The following is a 19,684-nucleotide window of genomic DNA, read 5'->3' on the forward strand; positions in this document are numbered from 1 at the left end:
TGCACAGTCCAGTTTGCACAGTCCAGTTTGCACAGTCCAGTTTGCACAGTCCAGTTTGCACAGTCCAGTTTGCACAGTCCAGTTTGCACAGTCCAGTTTGCACAGTCCAGTTTGCACAGTCCAGTTTGCACAGTCCAGTTTGCACAGTCCAGTTTGCACAGTCCAGTTTGCACAGTCCAGTTTGCACAGTCCAGTTTGCACAGTCCAGTTTGCACAGTCCAGTTTGCACAGTCCAGTTTGCACAGTCCAGTTTGCACAGTCCAGTTTGCACAGTCCAGTTTGCACAGTCCAGTTTGCACAGTCCAGTTTGCACAGTCCAGTTTGCACAGTCCAGTTTGCACAGTCCAGTTTGCACAGTCCAGTTTGCACAGTCCAGTTTGCACAGTCCAGTTTGCACAGTCCAGTTTGCACAGTCCAGTTTGCACAGTCCAGTTTGCACAGTCCAGTTTGCACAGTCCAGTTTGCACAGTCCAGTTTGCACAGTCCAGTTTGCACAGTCCAGTTTGCACAGTCCAGTTTGCACAGTCCAGTTTGCACAGTCCAGTTTGCACAGTCCAGTTTGCACAGTCCAGTTTGCACAGTCCAGTTTGCACAGTCCAGTTTGCACAGTCCAGTTTGCACAGTCCAGTTTGCACAGTCCAGTTTGCACAGTCCAGTTTGCACAGTCCAGTTTGCACAGTCCAGTTTGCACAGTCCAGTTTGCACAGTCCAGTTTGCACAGTCCAGTTGGCACAGTCCAGTTGGCACAGTCCAGTTGGCACAGTCCAGTTGGCACAGTCCAGTTGGCACAGTCCAGTTGGCACAGTCCAGTTGGCACAGTCCAGTTGGCACAGTCCAGTTGGCACAGTCCAGTTGGCACAGTCCCTGTATTTTGCTATGTGTTTTAATAAAAAACATCTCTTTATATGTTCATTTTATGTGGGTTTCACATATTGCTAGTTGGTTTTTATATCCTCTTGGCTGAACTTACATAGGTTGATTGAAAAACTCACATTTTGCAGTTTGCAGACAAGAAGTCAGAATGGTGACGGTAACTGGGCATAAAGGATACTGATGTATCAACACAAGATTGTTTCCAAAGCTTTTTACTGTAACAATCAATAGAGTTTATCTCGTTGCTGCAATGAAAGCGAATGTAGCCAAAAGCAGAATGAAAGGCGTTCGGCTTTCCGTTACCTGGCTGCTGCGAGTCGTTCCTGCCACTGGGGGGCGGGGGTGAAGCCGAGCTCTGTGGCTCCAGGGGTGTCGTCCACCCGCCTGTAATCAGGTCGTGGGTGCGTGAGCGTTTGTGCTCTGCTGGCAGCCTGCGTGGGGTGACCGCCCCGTTAGCGGGCTGCGTTTCTGGGTGCCCCGGACTGGAGGGAGAAGGAGCCTCCCTCGGCCGTAGGGACGGGGGCTGCCCTGTAAGCCAGGGAGAAGCTGCCCCGGGGTCCCAGGCCCTTTGCAACGGAGGCGGAGGCTGGGGGTCCCTGTAAGCAGGGAAGCTGTCTTTTGGCCGCTGCTTTTTGTGTGCCCGGCACCATTTGCCCGGTCTGCCCGCCTCTGCGATCCCCCGCAGCACCGGCTGGAAGTCCGCAGTGAGTCAGTGAGGTGAGAAAAGCTGCTCAAAGCGGGTTTTGCCGGGGTGAATTGGGTTGGGGGGGCAATGCGGGGAGGAATGCAAGGCCTTCCTTGGCTGGGTGGTTGCGTGACCCGTTCGTTTTTTGACGTCGGGTTTCCCTTTTTTTACTGGTGTTTGTGCTTGCCGCTCCGCGGGTCTGACGGTGTCGCCGCTGATGTTTCGGGAGCTGCTGCAGAAGAAAGATGAAGCGGCGCGGAGGACCTGGCCGGCAGGAGCGAGCACGAAGCGGTTGCTGTCGATTATCGATCTCCTCGACTTAACTTTTGTCCTTGGAAGCCTCGGTTCAAGTAAGTGTTCTGCTCTTTTTAGCTCCTTATTGCCACCATATAACTTTGAGAATAGAATTTATTTTCATGTTTTCTTCCAGTGACAGTTGCTTTTAATCTCTGGCATGCACTGAGTTTTAGTTTTAAATGATGTTTCTGGTTCTATGAAAGGTCTTTCCTACTGTTTGAATTGTCAGCTACCCATAAGTTTCCTTTCTGCGCCCATAAGGAAAATCCTTTTATTGGAGCTCTGGGTTATACTGGCCTGTTTTTTGGTTCGTAGTCGTGACTGATATGGCACAGCTCTTCCCTTAATCTCGCCCACGTCCTCTGTCAGGCAGGGTCTGCTTTAGATTTTCAGTGAAGTACGTTGCCTCACTTCCAGCTACCCTTTTGCTGAGCTTTTCTTCCGTTGCAGTTTGTCAGCACTGTCTGCCAAAGCTAGATATTTATTTGGGTTTATGGGATGAATTGGGTACTCGGGGGTAATTATATTTGCCTGGTTCCCCATCTACTGTTTGTGTCGTTTTCTCATCTGGTGCTTTATTCTTCCTTTCTTTGAATGTGATTTTATTGGACTTTATGCATTAACGTGGCCCTGATCAGTGGGCCCGTGTGGTTGCGTGACTTTCAGAAATGAGTCCCGTTGTCTGATTCAGTTCTTCCTGGGGTGTCGAGTCACCGGAAGGCTTGCTTTGTAGGGCCCGGGACAGTATTTTGGGCAGTAGCCACGTGCACGGGGTCTGTTTCCAGCGATCCAGTGGTTGTAAGCATGTGGTGTTTGGGTGGCCAACGGCTATAATTTTACACATCTCATAGCTCGTTTAATGCTAGGGGTTGGACTATTTCTTTCTCCTCCCATTTTTGTGTGACATTGCACCTCCTTTGTCTTATCTTACAAGCTCTCCTTGTTAAATGTTCTGGCTTTTTAAGGCGTTTTTTCTTTTTGCTTATAGGTGACAACAGTTACAGGCACTGGTTGTTTGGTTGAATTGTGAGACTTAGAGTGACTGGAGTGACCGCAAGGCTAGTTGTGAGCTTTGTGGCAATGTCTGCGCCCTTTAGGAGGGTTGCAGTACCCACAGGTCCATCACATGGCTTGAAGCAACCGCGAGGCCTGTCATAGGGAGCGGAGCAGCTGCAGGACTTGTCGCAAGGCTTGGAGCAGCAACAGGGCCCCTCACAGGAGCCGGAGCAACCCCAGGGCTGTAAATGCTGCAACCTGGCTGTTCTTCAATGTTGGGTAATCCTGCTTTGTTTTCAGTTTTTGGAACTGCGATTAAATTCACAGCTGCAGAAATCTAGATAGCAGTACTCAGTGCTTGTGTCTGTTGCCTAATGTACTCAATATTTTTAGAAAGAAGGAAAAAAAAAAAAAAAAAGAAAAGAAAAAAGGTTGCCAAATACATAAAAAAAGAAATCGAGTTCCAAACTAGGGACGTCAGATGGGCCCTAGTTAGTTTCCATTTATCTCATGTATTTATGGAACAGATACATCTTCTAAATGAAGCTTATTAAGCAGTCTTTCAATGTTGTTGTACTTGACATGTATCGTCTCAAACGCTTTATAGACAGTCCTTGTCAAAAGTCAGAAAGAACTTTCTCTTACATCCTCCTGTCCCTCTGATAAAAGATCAGGGAAGGGGGAAAAAATGTGCAGTTCCTTGTGTGTCTGAGGTATGTTGCACCGGGAGTTGGGAAGGCAAAGTCCTTGCTGATGTTCTCCTGTATGTGTTTACAAAGCCATAATGGATCATTAAATTAGAGCTAGTGATAGGCTTTTAATTCCAGATGGGAATGGTTTTGTTCATTTAATCGGATGTTATGCATATCAGAGATCAGGGATCTCTGGTATTTTTTGGGGAATCTTAATAATTGCCTCAGCACTGAGGCTTGTATACAGCACGTAGCAGTATGGGCTTTCTGTTTTGGTTTGTTTTCTTTTAGTTTTAAAATATTGGGTTTATTATTTGTTCAGCACATACACAAGATTAACGTTGTCATTTTTCTGTTTATGTGGAAATTATGACCTGGAAGTGACCAACACCACACGCTGATGACAAACTCCCTGCAGTTACGAAGTAACCACACAAATTGATTTGGTGTTGTGATTTGGATTCAGTCCTTATCTATCTCCATCTGCTTTAGCAGTTTTAACCATGTTAAGATCCTGGCCTAGGTTATTCCATGCAAAAAATAATAATAATGAAAAAAAAATAATCCAAAAACCCATCAGGTTTATGCTGATAACCACTTTGTTTTACTATTGTTCTCAGTTAGTTCCATCAGATGTACTCTTCTGCAGTTCTGAACTTTTGAACTGAAATGCTAAAACTAAGCAAAAGGTGTAGAGCAGTTTGAAAAGCTGTGAACTTCTCTAAGACCACTTAGATCCCATCTGTTAGAGGGCAGTTATTCTGCCTCGTTATTCTTACTGTTTCTTATCATTTAGGAATCTATTTCTACTTTTGCTATGACCAAGTCCGCTTATCTTATCCATCCTATGTGTTTTCACGCAGGAAAGTCCGCGATAGTTCTTCAAACAGCACCTTTTGAAAGGTTTTGCCTGCTCCAGCCAGTGTTCCGAAACACAGTTTTCTGAGTAGTAAAAGTCACCGTTCATTCCTCCATAGCGATGAATCCATCTCAGTCCTGAGGTATGTCTATTTCAGCTCATAAGTTAATTTTTATTAACATGGGATCTAAAACAGAGTATTAGTCTGGTAAGGAACTGCCATTATATTCTATGTATGTATGCATAGTCTGTAAAGCATTATATTCTAGTATGTGAAGTCCACTGTTTTTCTTTCCTTAGCAATTTTCTTTCCTCCTGTGCTTTTTCTGCTTTTATAAGCAGGGTACTATTTTTCTGAAGAAATTGACAGCGGGCGTTATTCAGCGCTCATGGAGAGCCTTCAGTGTGTGCCTCCGGTGGCGCAGCGGTAGAATTCCCGTTTGCAACACCAGGGGGCCCGGGTTCGAATCCCCCCCTGTGGAGCAGGGGGTAGAAGTGCCGCTCTGCTTCACAGAGGGCTCAAATCCCAGGAGTTGGACTCGATGATCTCTAAGGTCCCTTCCAACTCGCACAATACTATGATACTATGATGAACAGGCTTTAGCAGGGGGTTTGGAGCTTGACATTCCTTGAGGTCCCATCCAACCCAAACTATCCTATGATTCAGTGTTATTATCTTATTATCAGATCATACTTTTCCTTACTGGCTTTTGGAGTTATTTATTTACATGTCAAACGATGTTTCCAATACAGACAGTCACAGTGAAATGACTCAGTTATGAATGTGTGGTACAGCTATATTTTAAGGAAATAGATTTGTTTACCTTATGAAGTACTAAAGTCTTGAATTTAGTAGTCAGATAATTATATTTAAACATGATACAGCAGACGATTTTGCAGCCTGATTTGCCATCTCTTCCAAGGAAAAAGCACATACTGGGAAGCGAGGGTTGTGAATTCAGCTTGTTTCAGAATAATCTGTTTTTTCAGCATTGCTAACTAGCGTTTTATAATGTGTACCAATCATCAGAAATCCGCTTAATACAAGATTATTTCTGGCTCCTTAATGTCCTTCTGTTTTTTTTTGTTTGTTTGTTTGTTTGTTTTGTTTTGTTTTTGTTTTGTTTTGTTTTTTCAGCTCTCTTATCATGATGCAGTGGAAGTGTCTGCTAAATCAGCTGTCTCGAGCGCTTTTACCCTTTCTTTTCCCTCCATGTCAAACTCACGATGTCACTCAGATGTCCAAATAATCCACTCTAGACCGTGATTTTCAAGGAGGAAGACACTTGCCAAAGATTGCGGTAGTACTCACCCCTATGCTTTAGTGTTTTAATAGTGCATTTCTCTTTAATCTTAATGCATTCAGTCAGTAACTCTTCTTTTCTCATCATTTCAGTAGTTTTTTTCTTCTCCTTTTTCCCATAGGATATATTTTTTCCCACTTGGTGAGTTGATGCCAGTGAAAACATTGTTGGAGTTCAAATGGAAGAGATTGTTTGGCTAAAATCTATCAGTACATTGTAAGTAATCCTGCATCACAAATACATTTGATTATGGTTAGGAGAAATAGCAGCAAAGTAGTTGAGTTTTATTAGTGTTGAAAAATGTGTAAACTTGTCTATTCTCAGTGCTATTTCAGAGAGAAGTCTTTCTTTAATGTCAGTTTATTTTTATGTGCTTTCACCCATAAGCCAGCTTCTCTGATATTTGAGATGGGACCGAGCAATATTGTGACGGACGTAAAAGCACGGTATGGTCGATGTCAGAAGATATTTCCAGAGGACACCTGCTCGAGCACGGCCCCCTATCTCAAGCCCCCAGGGTCACGTCCAGGCTGCTTTTGAAGATCTCCTTGGTAGGGTACTGCACAGCCTGTGACAGTGTTCTGACACCCACACATTAAAGAGTTTCCTGATGTTCGGAGGAAACCGCCTGCATTGCAGCTCGTGCCCTTTGCCTCTTGTCCTGTCATCAGTCACCACTGGAAAGAGTCTAACTCTGTCATCTTTATTTTCTCTGTTTGGTTATTTGATCCCAGTAATAAGTTGTGTTTGGTATGTGCTATTAGTGTTACTTACCTGCTTGACTAGTTAGAGGGACATGCTTATGAGAATACTTAATTTCACTCTCCATTCCTTTTTTCTTTTTATCTTTGACTGAATTGGAATATGGAGGCAATCACTTGGAAGCAGAGCCGCAGTGAAACCACATGGATAAATTTGACTGATTCTGCTTTTTGAAGTTGCTTTCACGTACTGTAACTTAAGAGCTCTGAAGAGGTAACTGTGCTTAATCTTAGGGGCTGCTTTATGCTCGCTAGGGCTTACATGACTGATACGCAGCGCTGGCAGACGACCAGGGTGGTACAAGGAATCCGAAAAGGAGGAGAAGCCTATGGTTTGCACCCTTCTCAGGACAGGATGAGGTGGTGCGTTCGTGAATTCAGGCTGCTGGTTAAACTCCAGGAAAAAACAAGGTACAGATGAGGAACAACATGGTACAGATGAGGAACAACATGAAGGTGACGACAGGCTTGCTGGGTTAGGTTTGTCTCAGGGCTGTGCACCTACCCGGGCTCCTTCCCTCTTTATTTTTATGGACAGAATTGAAAGTCTGCACACCGATGAATTCTTTTCTTTGGAAATGATCTGCTTTCCCTCCGCTTTTAATCTGTTTGAGCAAGTTTCTTCTTTTAAGAGGTAGAGAAGGCATTCCGTGAGTCTGCGTCAAAAAGGCAAAGTTAAAAGGCAGACTCCTCCTGAGGAGAAGCCTGACAGCGCTTCACTCACATAGGTGGGAATCATTGAAGACTGAAAAATGCGAATGGGCCTCGGAGAACCGAACTGAGCAAACACAGCATTTTATAAAGAGAGAGAAGAGAAATGCTGAGAAGCCCTAAGCCCATATTAAATCTGCCAAATGAACTGCATGACAGACTACAATGCAGTATAAATACCAAGTATAGTTTTCCTAGTGTCACGTATTCTGGTTGGTTTTTGAATATTTCTGATGTTACAGTTTATGGATAAATAAAATAATTTGTACAGCAATAAAATGAAAGAGTATTTGTGACTAAAACTGGATTATAACTCTGTCAGATTTTCCCCGCTTAGCACATCACTGCCAGACACAGTGCTCTATGCGTATCACCATTTGCTTTCGAGTGCTAATGTACATATGTGACTTTAAATCTTATTTTTACTTGTGTTCACTTGAGGGATTTGAACGAAGGACCCGAATTAAAAGCAGATCTGTAACACAAGAGATTATTTGTAGAATCATGCAGAATTCTGAACAGCTCTCTGTGTAACACCAAAACATCCCTTAATGTTTTTTTATTCATCTTTCAAACCCTCAGTTTCATGCGGTTTCATTGCATTATTTGTCTCCTTTCTCAGCATCAAGTAATAAACACTAAGCTGTTTAAAGCTGCTTTTACTGAATGTGTTGCTTTCTTAAGTGAAGAAGATTTTGTCAGGCAGCTTTTATTCACAAATAAATGTTGTTTTTTGGGGGGGGTGGTTTTTTTTTTTTTTTGTTTGTTTTTTTTTTTTTGTTTTTAATCCTTAAACTTTTTGTTTTGGTTATGTGATATCCCTTTCTGCTATTTGTGGTGACTCAGCACATGTCATTTTCATCACGCTCAAAGTGCCATCTGTCACTGGAAAATGGACTCTCAGTTTGTGCGGCTGGCAAAAACGGTGGCCTAAAAAGGCCTCGCAACCCTTAAGGAAACTCTTAAGGAAATTCCTGGCCTTCACTTGTGGACCAGATAATTAATATATTGAAGGCTTGTTTCCTGATTTCTTCCTGTACATCTGCTACAAAATGACTATACATAGAGATGTAAGGACATATTAAAATTAGAATTCGGGTTCCTCAATGATTTTTCACTTAGAAAATGTTGAAATAAAGGTGTCTTAGTCCTCATTTCCTTGGTAATAAAAGTGTACTGTGTTGCCAGTCTTCTCTGAGGTACTTCCAGCAGAAAAAGTTGTATGGCAATTAGAAAAGCATATCAGATAACAGTGGTTGCTGTAAATACCTAGAACCTAAGCAAGTTTTTCATCTGGCAGGTTTCCATGCAGGTCAGCCGTCACCCTTTCATTCATCTTAATATTAGGGCTTCTGCCTGTTAAGCGTCTGCTTAGGTACCGATAGCTGCAAAAGGCTGGACGCTTCCTGTCGGAGAGCCGCTGGGGGACACACACATATCTTACAGCATCGGAGCCTTTGGATAGTTTCTACATTTCCTGGGCACTATCTTTGATAGGTATTTGAGGGCAATAGGAATTCCCAGCTCTGCCTATTAAGAGTCACAGTGAAATTGAAAATTAGAAAGATGAAAGATGACTTTATGTCCTGCGACAGGGCATTACAATGGACCCGAAGCTTCATTTAGAGTCTGGTTTAGAGCAGAAACCCTTGAGGAGATAATGAATTCTATTATTAAATGCAAACATGTTTCACATGGGCTCAAATGCACCCTGCTACGGGCGAGCATCCAGATTTTGCAGTTGAACGTGGCAGGGTCTGAAACAGCGACCTTCATTTGAGATCTCTATCATCCTCAAGGAAAAAAAAAAAAAACAAAAAACAAAAAAAACAAAAAACAAAACCAACCAAACAAACAAACAAAAAAAACCCCACACAATAAATGTTAATTAAATAAAGAGTTAAATAAAAAAAACAAAGAGTTAATAAATAAATAGTTACTTAAATAAATAGTTAAATAAATGTTAACTGAATTAATAACTTTTCTATACCAGGTGAAGTCTGTAATATTTTTTTTCCAACTTCTTTTAGCACACGTTCAGTGAAAGCAACATGTTTCACACAAGACAGTTCAACTGGAAAGCGAATATATTATATTGGCACATGAGAGTCATTATGGAAACTATTTACAGTAGACTGAAAGTGATAATGTTGCTGTTAGTGTTGTCTTTAGAAGTTTACAGTTCAAGACATTGAAGATAATTTCACACAAATTCCATTTTAAGAATAGTTTTTAATGCTAAAAATACTGAGTCATTATGTATGATCATCCTGCGAGAGTAAACCAAAATCAAAATCTAACATGACTTTCAGGCGTATGTAAGGAGCTCTTTAAAGAAGGGGTAACTCTGGAGTCAGTCTGGGATCTTCTGTACTGCTGAACAGCTCCAATTGTCATTAAATTCTTCTTTGAGGCCTTTCGAGTTAATATTAATGGCCTGCTTTACACAGTATATTGCTAAAAAAAAAAACAAAAAAAAAACAAAAAAAAAAACAAAAAAACAAAATAACTCATCTCATTTTAAATGGAAGAGACAGGAATCACACCAATATTTCACAAAGAACTTTCTCAACATTAATTGAAAATGAAAGAACCAGAGTTGAAGCACGTGCAAACGGAGTCTCAGTTCCCCAAGAGCGCTTCGTTTCTCTGCAATAAATCTCTTCTGGCTCTGCTTTGTGCAGTAAAATCCTCTGTGGAAATTCTGATGTCGGTTGTGGGTTTTCTTACGAATGTTAAAAAACATTTTGAAATATTGGCTCAGCGTCCATTTCTTGGACAGAGCGGCTCGGGTGGCAACAGAGCTTAAGAATCACGTCGTCGGAACACCTCCGCTGCAGGCAGGGCCGCCACCCGCTCGGCGGAGCCGCCCGGAGCCCCGTCCGACCGGGTGCGGAACGCCTCCGGACGCGGGGCCGTCACGGCTCCTCCGCGCGTCCCGCGCCAGCGCCTCGCCGCCCCGAGTAAGACATTCCTGCCTCCTAAGATGTCACCTAAATGTCCCCTGTGTTAGTTTAAAGCCGTTCTGCCTTATCCTGTCTCTTTCAGGCTGTAACAGAGATGACAAGTCACAGCTGGAAGCGATGACGGAGCACGTGGCGAGAAGGGGCCGGGCCGACCCGGGAGAGCTCAGGTGCGGGCGCCGCAGCGTAAGGGGCGGAGCCGAGATCCACCCCTTCGCAGCCCTCATTTAAGACTCGGCGGCGGAGGTGAGAGCATCTTGCCCGAGTTCTGTGAGTAGTAGAGAGATCTTTAGAAGGTGAGGCGTTTTTCTTTTCTTTGTTGCTGCTTCTGTGGCAGTTGCTGCGTTCGGGCTCGTCTTTGGTTGCCTAGCGCTTTGCCACCCTCCTGTTATTGCTGTACTTCACATCAGTACAACAGTATCACACAGACCGCATAACAGGTCAGCGTCTGTCCTGTTTATGAGCTCGCTTCGTGTGCTAGTAGGCTGTAATGAGGCCTTTGTCCCTTGTGATAAACAGACCCAAACCCCTCAATGTTTCTCGTTGGAAGAAGTATTGTAGCCCTTTGCTCCCTTTTGCGGCCTTCCCCCGGAGCCACTCCGGCAATATTTCTCCCCCCGAGGCCCAGGCGCGGGACTCCAGCCGGGGCCCTTCGGGGCAGAGCGGAGGGGGACCGTCACCTCCCTCTTCCCGACGCCCTTTCTCTTCTGACGCGGCCCAAGATGCCGCCGGCCTTCTGGGCCGCAAGGGGGTGCCGTTGTGCTCACGTTCAGCTTCTAGTTCGCTAGAACCCTGACCCAAGCGGGACACTGGGCTTCTTTGAACCTCGTAATGTTCACGTGGGCTTGCTTTTCATATTTGTCTAGATCCCTTTGGATGATATCCCTCCCTTCTTTTGTATCAGCAGCACCACCGAGCTCGGTGCCATCAGTGAACGTGTCTAGGGTGCGCACGATTCCAATATTTGCGTCATCGGGTACGAGGTTGAAGAGCACTGCTCCATAGAGCGGGCCTTAGGGGATGCTATTCATCCCCGTGGGCTAAAGAAAACTGAGACTTGTGTGAGCAGAGTGCATGCTGCAGGGTTAATGATTTGAGATGCCAAGAAAGGGTGATTTCATCTTTTGTTGTTGTTGTTGATGGTGGTGTTGTGTGTTTTTTTTTTCTCTGTAAAAGAAGTGAAATACTTGGAGTATTGGCATTGCAAACAAGACGGGTTGGAAACCTGTGAGCTTTTGAACATATGACTGTGAGGTTTCTTTTAGTAAAATAATTGCCCCTTCCGGGAACTGAGCAAATTCTGCCAGTGGCTTCTCTCTGAGAAATATCAGATTTGATCTTCTATCTCAGCACAAGTAGAGGAGATGAAGGTTCAGCAAGTCAGACAGAGACTTGAGGCGTGCGCTTTCTTGTGTGATCATCTCACTTGATCAGAGTTCCATTTAAAACAGAACAGTAAAAAAGCCTGTGAGTGAGACAGACTCTGCAGCCTTCTTTCCTCACGTGCTGAGCTCAGTCAGAGTCCTTGGAGTTCCGGGGAGCTTTCGCTAAGCTCTCGCTGAGCTTTAGCTAAGGTGGCGAAGTTTGGGGGATCCCTTCTTTCGGGAAAGGCTTTGAGAAGGATACGCGATTCTGCTTCCCTCTGCGAAGTGGTTCTGCCTGACTTATCTGAAGCCAGCGTGTCTAGGTACTCGAGTATACCAGTGTATATATATATATATATATATATAGTGTATATATATAGTGTATATATACACACACACATATCTATATATAGTATTCATATATATAGCTTGTATCGTAAGCAGTTAAGATTTGCAAGACTGTCAGGGAACTGCAGAATCCTCTTCGGAATCACCGATCCGGCACCTGGGTGGGGAGACCGGGTCTGTCTCGGGAGCACAGGCAGAGGCGATTTACCATAACAACGGGTAGGGCTGGAACCAGGTTCTGCCCCTCTCAGACCTCACTCGAGGGCCGTTTGCCAGCGAGGAAGGATCTCTCGGCCGAGATCCCTTCTTTGTGGAATTTTTCAGTGAGCCTAGATCTTCAGAGACAGGTAAGCTTTGTTCTTTTTGTTACGTGATCTCACGGCAGTGGTTCCGGGTGCTGTTACAAAGATTATAGCTGTAGCCTTTCCTTTGTAGCCTTAATATTTCTGTTTATATGGCTGGATTTTGATGTGTGAAGTAATTAAGAACTTAGAAACTGCTAAGGGTTATATCAGATAAAGGAATTTAAAAGATCTCCTACTGTCATTGTAGGCTTTATTTCTCTTTAATTGGGGAAAAAAAAAAAAAAAAAAAAAAAAAAAAAAGCCCTTTGACATTCATTGCACGGTTTTGAGGGCAGGAATTTATCTTCTCAGCATTAAAAGTCAATTTGATGCGGAAGGGCTATTACTAGAGACTTCCCCACGTGAGCGTAGATCTAGAGAATGTGGGAGCTCCCACACGGCGTGACAAGGGAGGGCGTTTTTCAATCTAGGAGATCAAGAGAGGGGCGTGTTTGGCTGTTTGAGTCTTCATAGCTACAAAACTTATTTTCTGTTCAGCCCTTGGTATTGATAGTAGAACAGACTAGTACAGATTCTATGCAGACAATGTGTTTAGTGAAATGACATGGATTTTAGCAGTTGAAAGTCTTTGATGCTGCATGGGAGACAATCTGTACTTGTTAGCTATATCTGTATTATTGATTATGACCTGTTTGCCATTTTGCATGAAGGGGATAGGGTCATTAACTGCAACGGTTGAAGCAATTCTGATTCAGTAATTAATTGCTATAAGTTCTGCTTTCTAGTTTGCCTTTTTTTTTTTTTTTTTTTTTTTTGCTGTTTCTAACATCCGCTCGCTCCACTGAGCGCACACATAACAAAAGAGGCGTCTGTGCCGTGTTCTAGTTCTGTATTATCCGAGTATGTAAGGAAGATGCTTGTCGGGCAGGGGGATGCAGAAAGTCAGTCCTATCTCAGCAGACAGCCCTTCCTCCTTGTACCTCTTATTTTTATTATATATATATATATTAAAAAAAAAAAAAAAAAAAAAAAGCACTGACTCAGACCCCTACAAAGGAGACTGCAAGCGTTTGTTAGGATAAATGACGAGAGGAGAGACTGGCAAAGCACGTGCAGTTTGGCAAGAGCAATTCTGCTCTTTATATATATATATAAATACTTCAGCTTTTTTTTTTTTTAATTGATTTGGAATCAGTATCCCGAGAGGTGTTCAGGGAAAGGGTAGGTAATGCACCAAGTTTCATACTTTATTAGTGTGGCTGTGACTGGTTATCTGTTAGCTGGTTTAGATCTTACATAGACGGTGAGGGTGCTGGAGAGTCACTTGTCATAACCCCCTTGCCAAGGCGTTTGGACCGGACTCTCAGCAATATCCGGGGCAGTCAACAGACTGACAGTGAGCAGCAAGGAGCAATAGGATGCTTTCTTCTTGCGTTTACTAGAAAAATCAGACTTGTAATTGTGATGAGCTTGTTGTTTCTTATAAGCATGTATTAGCTCAGTTAAAGAGACTTTAAGCATTCCTCAGGAAAACAATCCATCATTATGCTTGTTGCGATGATCATTTGCCTTCTAACATGTTCTTGAACTATTAATTAGATATATCTACTAATGTAGTGCTGTGCTGTTCATATCAATAGGGAAGCAGAATCATTTTTAAGTGAGCTCTGCACACAATCCTGAATTATCTAACAACTGTTGCACTTCAATGGTAGCAGAAACAGATCATTTATTAAACATGTAGCCAGTACATAACTGCAGACTACAGCAGAAAAGATTCAACCTGTTTGCTGTTAGAAACAAAGGCAGAAGGGAATCAGTTCCATTTATTTCAGTCAGAACAATGTGACACAATACCACCACCCCCTTTTGTATTACAGTTAAGTCTCAGTTTGGGACCAAGGTTCACAGAAAATCACCAAGTTTCAAGGCAAAGGCTTTAAAGGAAAAGCAGCAGCTAGAGAGTTTCCTAGGGAGAAACCACAGTAAATTGTCAGCAGACTTAACTGTAACATAGAAAGAAGTGTTTTCTGAAGAGCTCAAAGCTTTACTGAATTAAAGGAGTACTTCTATCCCTAAGTTCAACTGCAACAGTAAAATCACTGGTATCATTACTCTGCAGTTTTACTTGTTGCATAAAGCCTATCTGATATGTTATAGTCTTGCATTAGTTAATTTGAATTTAAGTCTCAATGTCTTTTTCTACAGGCTATGCAACATAACAACTGGGCGTGCTTATGAGGGATCACCTTTTACCTTAATCAAGATAAACAGCCTAACACCCACACCAAAGGAACAAGGCTCAAGTCCAGAAGTAGCCAGCACATCTTTTATTGAGGTAAGTAACATATTACTGTGGGGTTTATCTTTGTTTTATTCAAAGACAGACAGGCATCCTCTGTACAAAGTCTTGAGCGAGGCTTCTCTTTCCTTTAATTGCATAAGACATCCCACTCACATCTGACAACACACAGCACTCACTCTGACAGCCCCAACAGCTTTATTGAAAGACCAATTTGAGCCTTTATTTTGTCTCCAAACAAGACAGACATCATAACCCACTTCTCACCTTACAGAAGTGAGCTTAGAGAGATGCCAGTGGTACACACTGAAATGAGAACAGTTATACCCTGATGTTGCTCTCTACAGTTGGGCTTAAGTAATTATAAAGTAGTAATAACAAAGTAAAAATAATTTATCTATTTTTATTTTATTTATAATTAGTAATTCAAAGTCTTCTCTTACAAAGCAAGTCATAGTTCATATTTTATTTTTAAAATTTAAATTGTCTGCCTACAGGTTACATTCAGCACACATTTAAGGAGGCACACTTAGAAATACTGAGTTAAACCTCATTAATGCAAAGAGATTATTTAATATTAAGTCAGCCTTGGACTTGACACACGAGGAACCATCTGGACCATCTTCTTTATTCTTCTATTTAACTGACTTGCATTCCTGGAAAAAAAAAAAAAAACAAAACACACTTAGAGCAGAATAGCAACTTAACTCCTCAGGTATCTCAGACTAAACCCTTTTAAGAGGGCAACCCCCACTACTTCTCAATTGCCATTTAGTGACTACATAGAGAAAAGCTGTTTCATCATTCTGGTTTATCCTAACGCTTCAATTCATTTTTCTTCTTTTGCAGGACATAGAACCCAGCTCCTCCAAGCCTCCTTTACAGCCCAGGAGCCCTACCACAATACAGCCATCACCACATAGGAAACACTGAAGCACACAGGGAAGACAACTTCAGAAGAAGCAGCCCCCCACTCAGGGGAAGCCCCTAAAGGAAGGGGCTTCCCCTCACACCCCCACTCAGGGGGCCCCGATGCCAGGAGGGGCCCCTCACACCCCCACTCAGGGGGGCCCCTATGCCAGGTGGGGCCCCTCCTCACCCCCACTCAGGGGGGCCCCTATGCCAGGTGGGGCCCCCTCACACCCCCACTCAGGGGGGGCCTTCACAGGCCCCCCCACCGGCAAAAAGACCGACATGAACCCACCGTCCCGCCCAAAAATAAAAAAATAATATCTCTTTAGAGATAGTGCAAAACCCAGTGTCTAGCCCCATGACAAAGGGGGAAACTCCAGCCACTCACTCCAAGAGTGAGCAGCCAGAGTTTCCCCCTTACATTCCAAATCATGCAACACAAAAGCAAAGGCCAAACAAAGAAAACTAACAGCCTACGAAAAAAAAGCTCAAAGACCTAAAAAAACCTAACTACTCACCACAAACAATTAACCAAAACTAACAAAGTCAACTTAACACCTCAACAACCAAAAAAAACCGCAAAGCGCTAACATCTAACTCCTCAAAAAAAGAAATTTCAACAACAAAAAGAAAACAATAAGACAACTAAACAACAAAAACAAGCCAAGACCTAACAACACACCTCAACAACCAAATTTAAACAACAAAAGAAAACTCTGCATGTTCAAACACTAACTCCGCAAAAAACACCAGCCAAAACTAACAAAGACAACTCCTAACAGACCAAACTCAACACAGAAAAAGGAAAACTCAAGCAACTACACTTTCCCCACAAAAAAACAAGTCCTAACGAACGCATAAACATCTAACTCCTCAACAACCAAAGCAGCAAACTCCGCATGCTCAAACAACACACTAAATCTCCAAAAAAACACCAAACTCAACGCTACAAAAACAAACCGAGTCCTGACACACCACGACCGCTGACAAAAGCCGAAAACTCTGCACGCTCACCGACACGAACACTTTCCCTCAAAAAACACCAGCCAAAACTAACTCGGAAAACTCGCTGCCGCAAAAAACAGAAACCAGCCAAGTCCTAACAAGACACAAACAACCAACTACTCACCGAGAAACATTAACTGACCTTCAACAAAACCAACTGCTGACCGAGGCAAATGCAACAAAGACACCGCATGCGCTAAACTGACGGTGCCAACAATAACACGATCGAGCTAACCCCCGACGGCTCCATCCCCTAATGAAGCACAAACAACACTACAAACTCTAGCCTCCGAACCACACAAAAAACAAACATACACCAAAAACTACACAAGTTGCCGATGCTACACGCCTCAACCGATCTGCCCTGCCTTCCGGACATCAGGCTCCGCACTAACAGAAACCACAAAAAAGAACACAACGCCAACCTATGCGAGCCCCTAAACCTGATCCAAACGAGCCGTCTGACTCACCCCCTGCCACCGTGCCCATTGCAACTCCCTGCGGCAACATTAACAAACATTCCACCGTAACCATTAACTATGGCCAATCGGCAATAGAAAAACAACCCCGTCACCGCAGTGCTAACCTCCAACCGACCGCCTGCTGAACTCCGCTTGACACTCTAGCACGAACCTTCTCCTGCCTTTGCCCGCCAGCCACGGCATCGACAGACGCACCAGCTGCACTAGAACCTGACAAAACTAAACAGCTCTAAGACATAGCACCTCACACTACAAAACCCTTACAGGACAACCACACCAATATTTCTTAACCGTAATCCTCTAACGAGTCACACGCCTCGAGGGCACGACTGAAAACGCTCCATCTACCTCCAAAAAAAAAGGGTAAAGAAACACAGCCCCTACCTGGTGACGCCGTATCCTCATCCCGACGGGCTTTCGCGTGGCCGACCTTCTCGTCTGACGGCTCGCTCCCCTGCTCCCCTCCGTCCTCCCTGTCGAAGCCGATGCTCCGCTACAGAACGCGATGTGAAAGAAAAAATCCTGCTGTTCCTCTCCCTTGCCGATGTGAAAGAAAAAATCCTGCTGTTCGGCTCCCTTGCTTCCGTGGCTTTGTGATGGTTATTCCATTGCGAATGCTGCGGGCCCAACTTAAGTATCCCGGGACCACAGGACTCCACAACCTGTCTGGAGAGTGAAAACCTGTAGTTCTGCCGGCCGTCCTTCTCACGCTTCCCAAAAGCTGCGCCGATCGTCTTTACCCTGCAGTCCTCCAGTCCCTTGCAAAAATAAAATGATTCATTGAGTAAAAAACTACCTGAAAAAAAAATCACTCACCCCAGCTCCCTTTGTTCAGGTTACTCCCGTCACTTACTCGCAATTGAAGACGAGCTCCGGAGGCCTCGCGCTCCTCCCGGTCTCCTGTCACCTGCACAAAAATTTTAGTCTTAGACTCGCTGACCGAACCTCCTGCAAAGATACATTTCACTTTCCTGACAACTAGCAGGGACGTACAAACCTACGGCTAGAACAAACGACTGAAGCCGAGAAGCTCCTTTTGGACGCGTGCACGCCCATTTCCACGCTTCTCGGTCCCGGCCTGCGACGGACGCCCCCGGCAATGATACCCACATGGACCGGCCGCTCGAGCCCCGCTCCTCGGCGTTCCCCTCGTTTCCGCGTCCCTCGAGGAACTCTCGCCACAACACCGACTCCGCCGCCTCGTCCCCGGAACGTATTCATGTAAAATCTGTGAGCCCTCCACGGCAGCGTTCCTGTCCAGCCGTGTCTCCGTGTGGAGAATGAGACGACGCTCCTGAAACTACACAGAAAAGGAGAGAACACACGATCCCGTCCCCGAAAGCAGGACGGACCGATGCGCCCGAAAACGCCGGCCGAAGGGGCGAGGCCGCCCCGGGGTCCCTCTCCGCCCGGGCCCGTCCGGCGGCGGTACCGCGCCGGCCCACCCGAAACGCCGGGTCGGAACCCGACCGCCGCGCCTAACTAAAGGCGAGGAAATAGAAGCGGCCGAACGGCGGACCTGCGAGATTACTACAAAAAACAAAAACAAACACAAATACCTATTAACTCCCAAACTCTCAAGGCTTCCACCGCCTCAGCGATTCCGGCATAACGGAGTCTCCGCCGCGACCCTCGGGCGATCTGCGAAAAGAAAATGATTCCGTTTAAGCGGCTCTCGCCGTCGCTTCTTACTCCCGGCGGCACCGAGACCGCGGGAACGCGGCTCCGTCCCGCTCGCTCCGGCTCGACAAAAAGGAAGGATCCGAGAAAGCCGCTCAAAATCTCGGGACGGACCGAGAACGCGGCGGGGCTGCGCTGCGACTCGGAAAACCGAGCGGCGGCTCCCTCCGAAAACGGGACGGCGGCCGGACGGCGACAGTGTGCCGGCTCCCAGAAGCCGGGGAAGCCCAGGGGCTACCCCGCGTCGGCTCCAAACTGAGCGCGGCGAAAGCGCGGCGAAAGCCCGGCGGTCTCCCGTCGGGGAAGCCGGGCCCCGGGCGGCTCCGAAGCGCGCCGTCTCTGAGGCTCCGGTTCTAATAGAACGACTCACCGGTCAGGGCAGATCCTCGACGCGGAAGACCCGGCAGCAGCCTGAAACGAAACAACAAAAAACATCACAACCAAGCCCAAAAACACGCGTAAAAAAACAAACCCACCTACCGCTTTTCGGCCTCACCGACGCGACGTCCGGACCAAGAACCGACACCCGCTTCGGCTCCTCGTAATGCTGATTCCCGTCGACTCCCTCGTGGCTACCGGCGGCCTCAGGCGGAGCTTAAGAGGCGTCGGCGCGGTTCCGCCCCCGGGCCGCCGACGAACCGCAGCCGCGCCCGGGCGGCCGCAGCTGCGCCCGGCGGCCGCGGCCCCGCCTGACGCTCGCCGCCTCGTTAGCGCAGCTGGGGCTCGTTACGGCCGGCCCGGGGCCGTGACGGTTTGACGTGTGAGCCCTAGATCTGAATTAGGGGCTGAGATGACGTTTCTGTAAATGACAGCTTAGTACGCGCTTCCCCTTCTCCTCTCTTTGACGGACTCATAAATCAATTAAATAATTGTGCCAAATTGGAACGGATCGCTTTGCGTCTCACGAGACACCCTTCCAAAGAACGTCCCCGCCATTAACGGTCTCCAGAGTCCCCTGCTGTCCGCTTTCTGTCTCTGCCACGCTTTCTCTTGGCCCTCATCCAACGAAAAAAAAGGAGGAAAAAAAAAAAAACAAACTACAAAAAACAAACGAAAACAACAACAAAAAACAACCAAAGAACAAAACCAAAAAAGATTGTTAAATATGTAACAACTTTGTACCTGACTGAGAAAAAAAAACTAAA

General features: G+C 45.3%; 1 protein-coding gene and 2 long non-coding RNA genes across 11 annotated transcripts in view; 2 read left to right on the forward strand and 1 right to left on the reverse strand.

Annotated features, from left to right (window-relative positions):
• Positions 1 to 19,154, reverse strand: part of LOC140253804 (uncharacterized) — an 84,005-nt gene extending 64,851 nt beyond the window's left edge. The window contains exons 1-8 of one of the 9 annotated variants that reach the window (XR_011903986.1): positions 19,020 to 19,154; positions 18,910 to 18,950; positions 18,419 to 18,500; positions 17,861 to 18,159; positions 17,713 to 17,766; positions 17,600 to 17,617; positions 17,244 to 17,521; positions 14,826 to 15,116 (exon numbers count right to left, since the gene is read on the reverse strand). Coding sequence is in view for 6 of the 9 variants with exons in the window: in XM_072339750.1 (XP_072195851.1) it covers positions 17,261 to 17,617; positions 17,713 to 17,766; positions 17,853 to 18,080 (639 nt within the window). In the remaining 3 variants the exon portion in view is untranslated. Of the gene's footprint in view, positions 1 to 14,825; positions 15,117 to 17,243; positions 17,618 to 17,712; positions 17,767 to 17,852; positions 18,160 to 18,418; positions 18,501 to 18,909; positions 18,951 to 19,019 lie in introns of those variants that run through there. The other 8 variants (XR_011903988.1, XM_072339752.1, XM_072339754.1 and 5 more) reach the window with 8 other exon arrangements.
• Positions 2,947 to 5,667, forward strand: LOC140253712 (uncharacterized). The gene is made up of 3 exons (XR_011903962.1): positions 2,947 to 3,130; positions 4,407 to 4,544; positions 5,541 to 5,667. It is a non-coding gene; the product is annotated as an uncharacterized lncRNA (long non-coding RNA).
• LOC140253811 (uncharacterized) lies at positions 10,341 to 17,234 on the forward strand. Its single transcript, XR_011904012.1, has 3 exons — positions 10,341 to 10,437; positions 14,367 to 14,496; positions 15,310 to 17,234. It is a non-coding gene; the product is annotated as an uncharacterized lncRNA (long non-coding RNA).
• Positions 19,155 to 19,684: the final 530 nt, after the last annotated feature.

Source organism: Excalfactoria chinensis, chromosome 6, assembly GCF_039878825.1.
Source record: "Excalfactoria chinensis isolate bCotChi1 chromosome 6, bCotChi1.hap2, whole genome shotgun sequence".
Classification (NCBI taxonomy): domain Eukaryota; kingdom Metazoa; phylum Chordata; class Aves; order Galliformes; family Phasianidae; genus Excalfactoria; species Excalfactoria chinensis.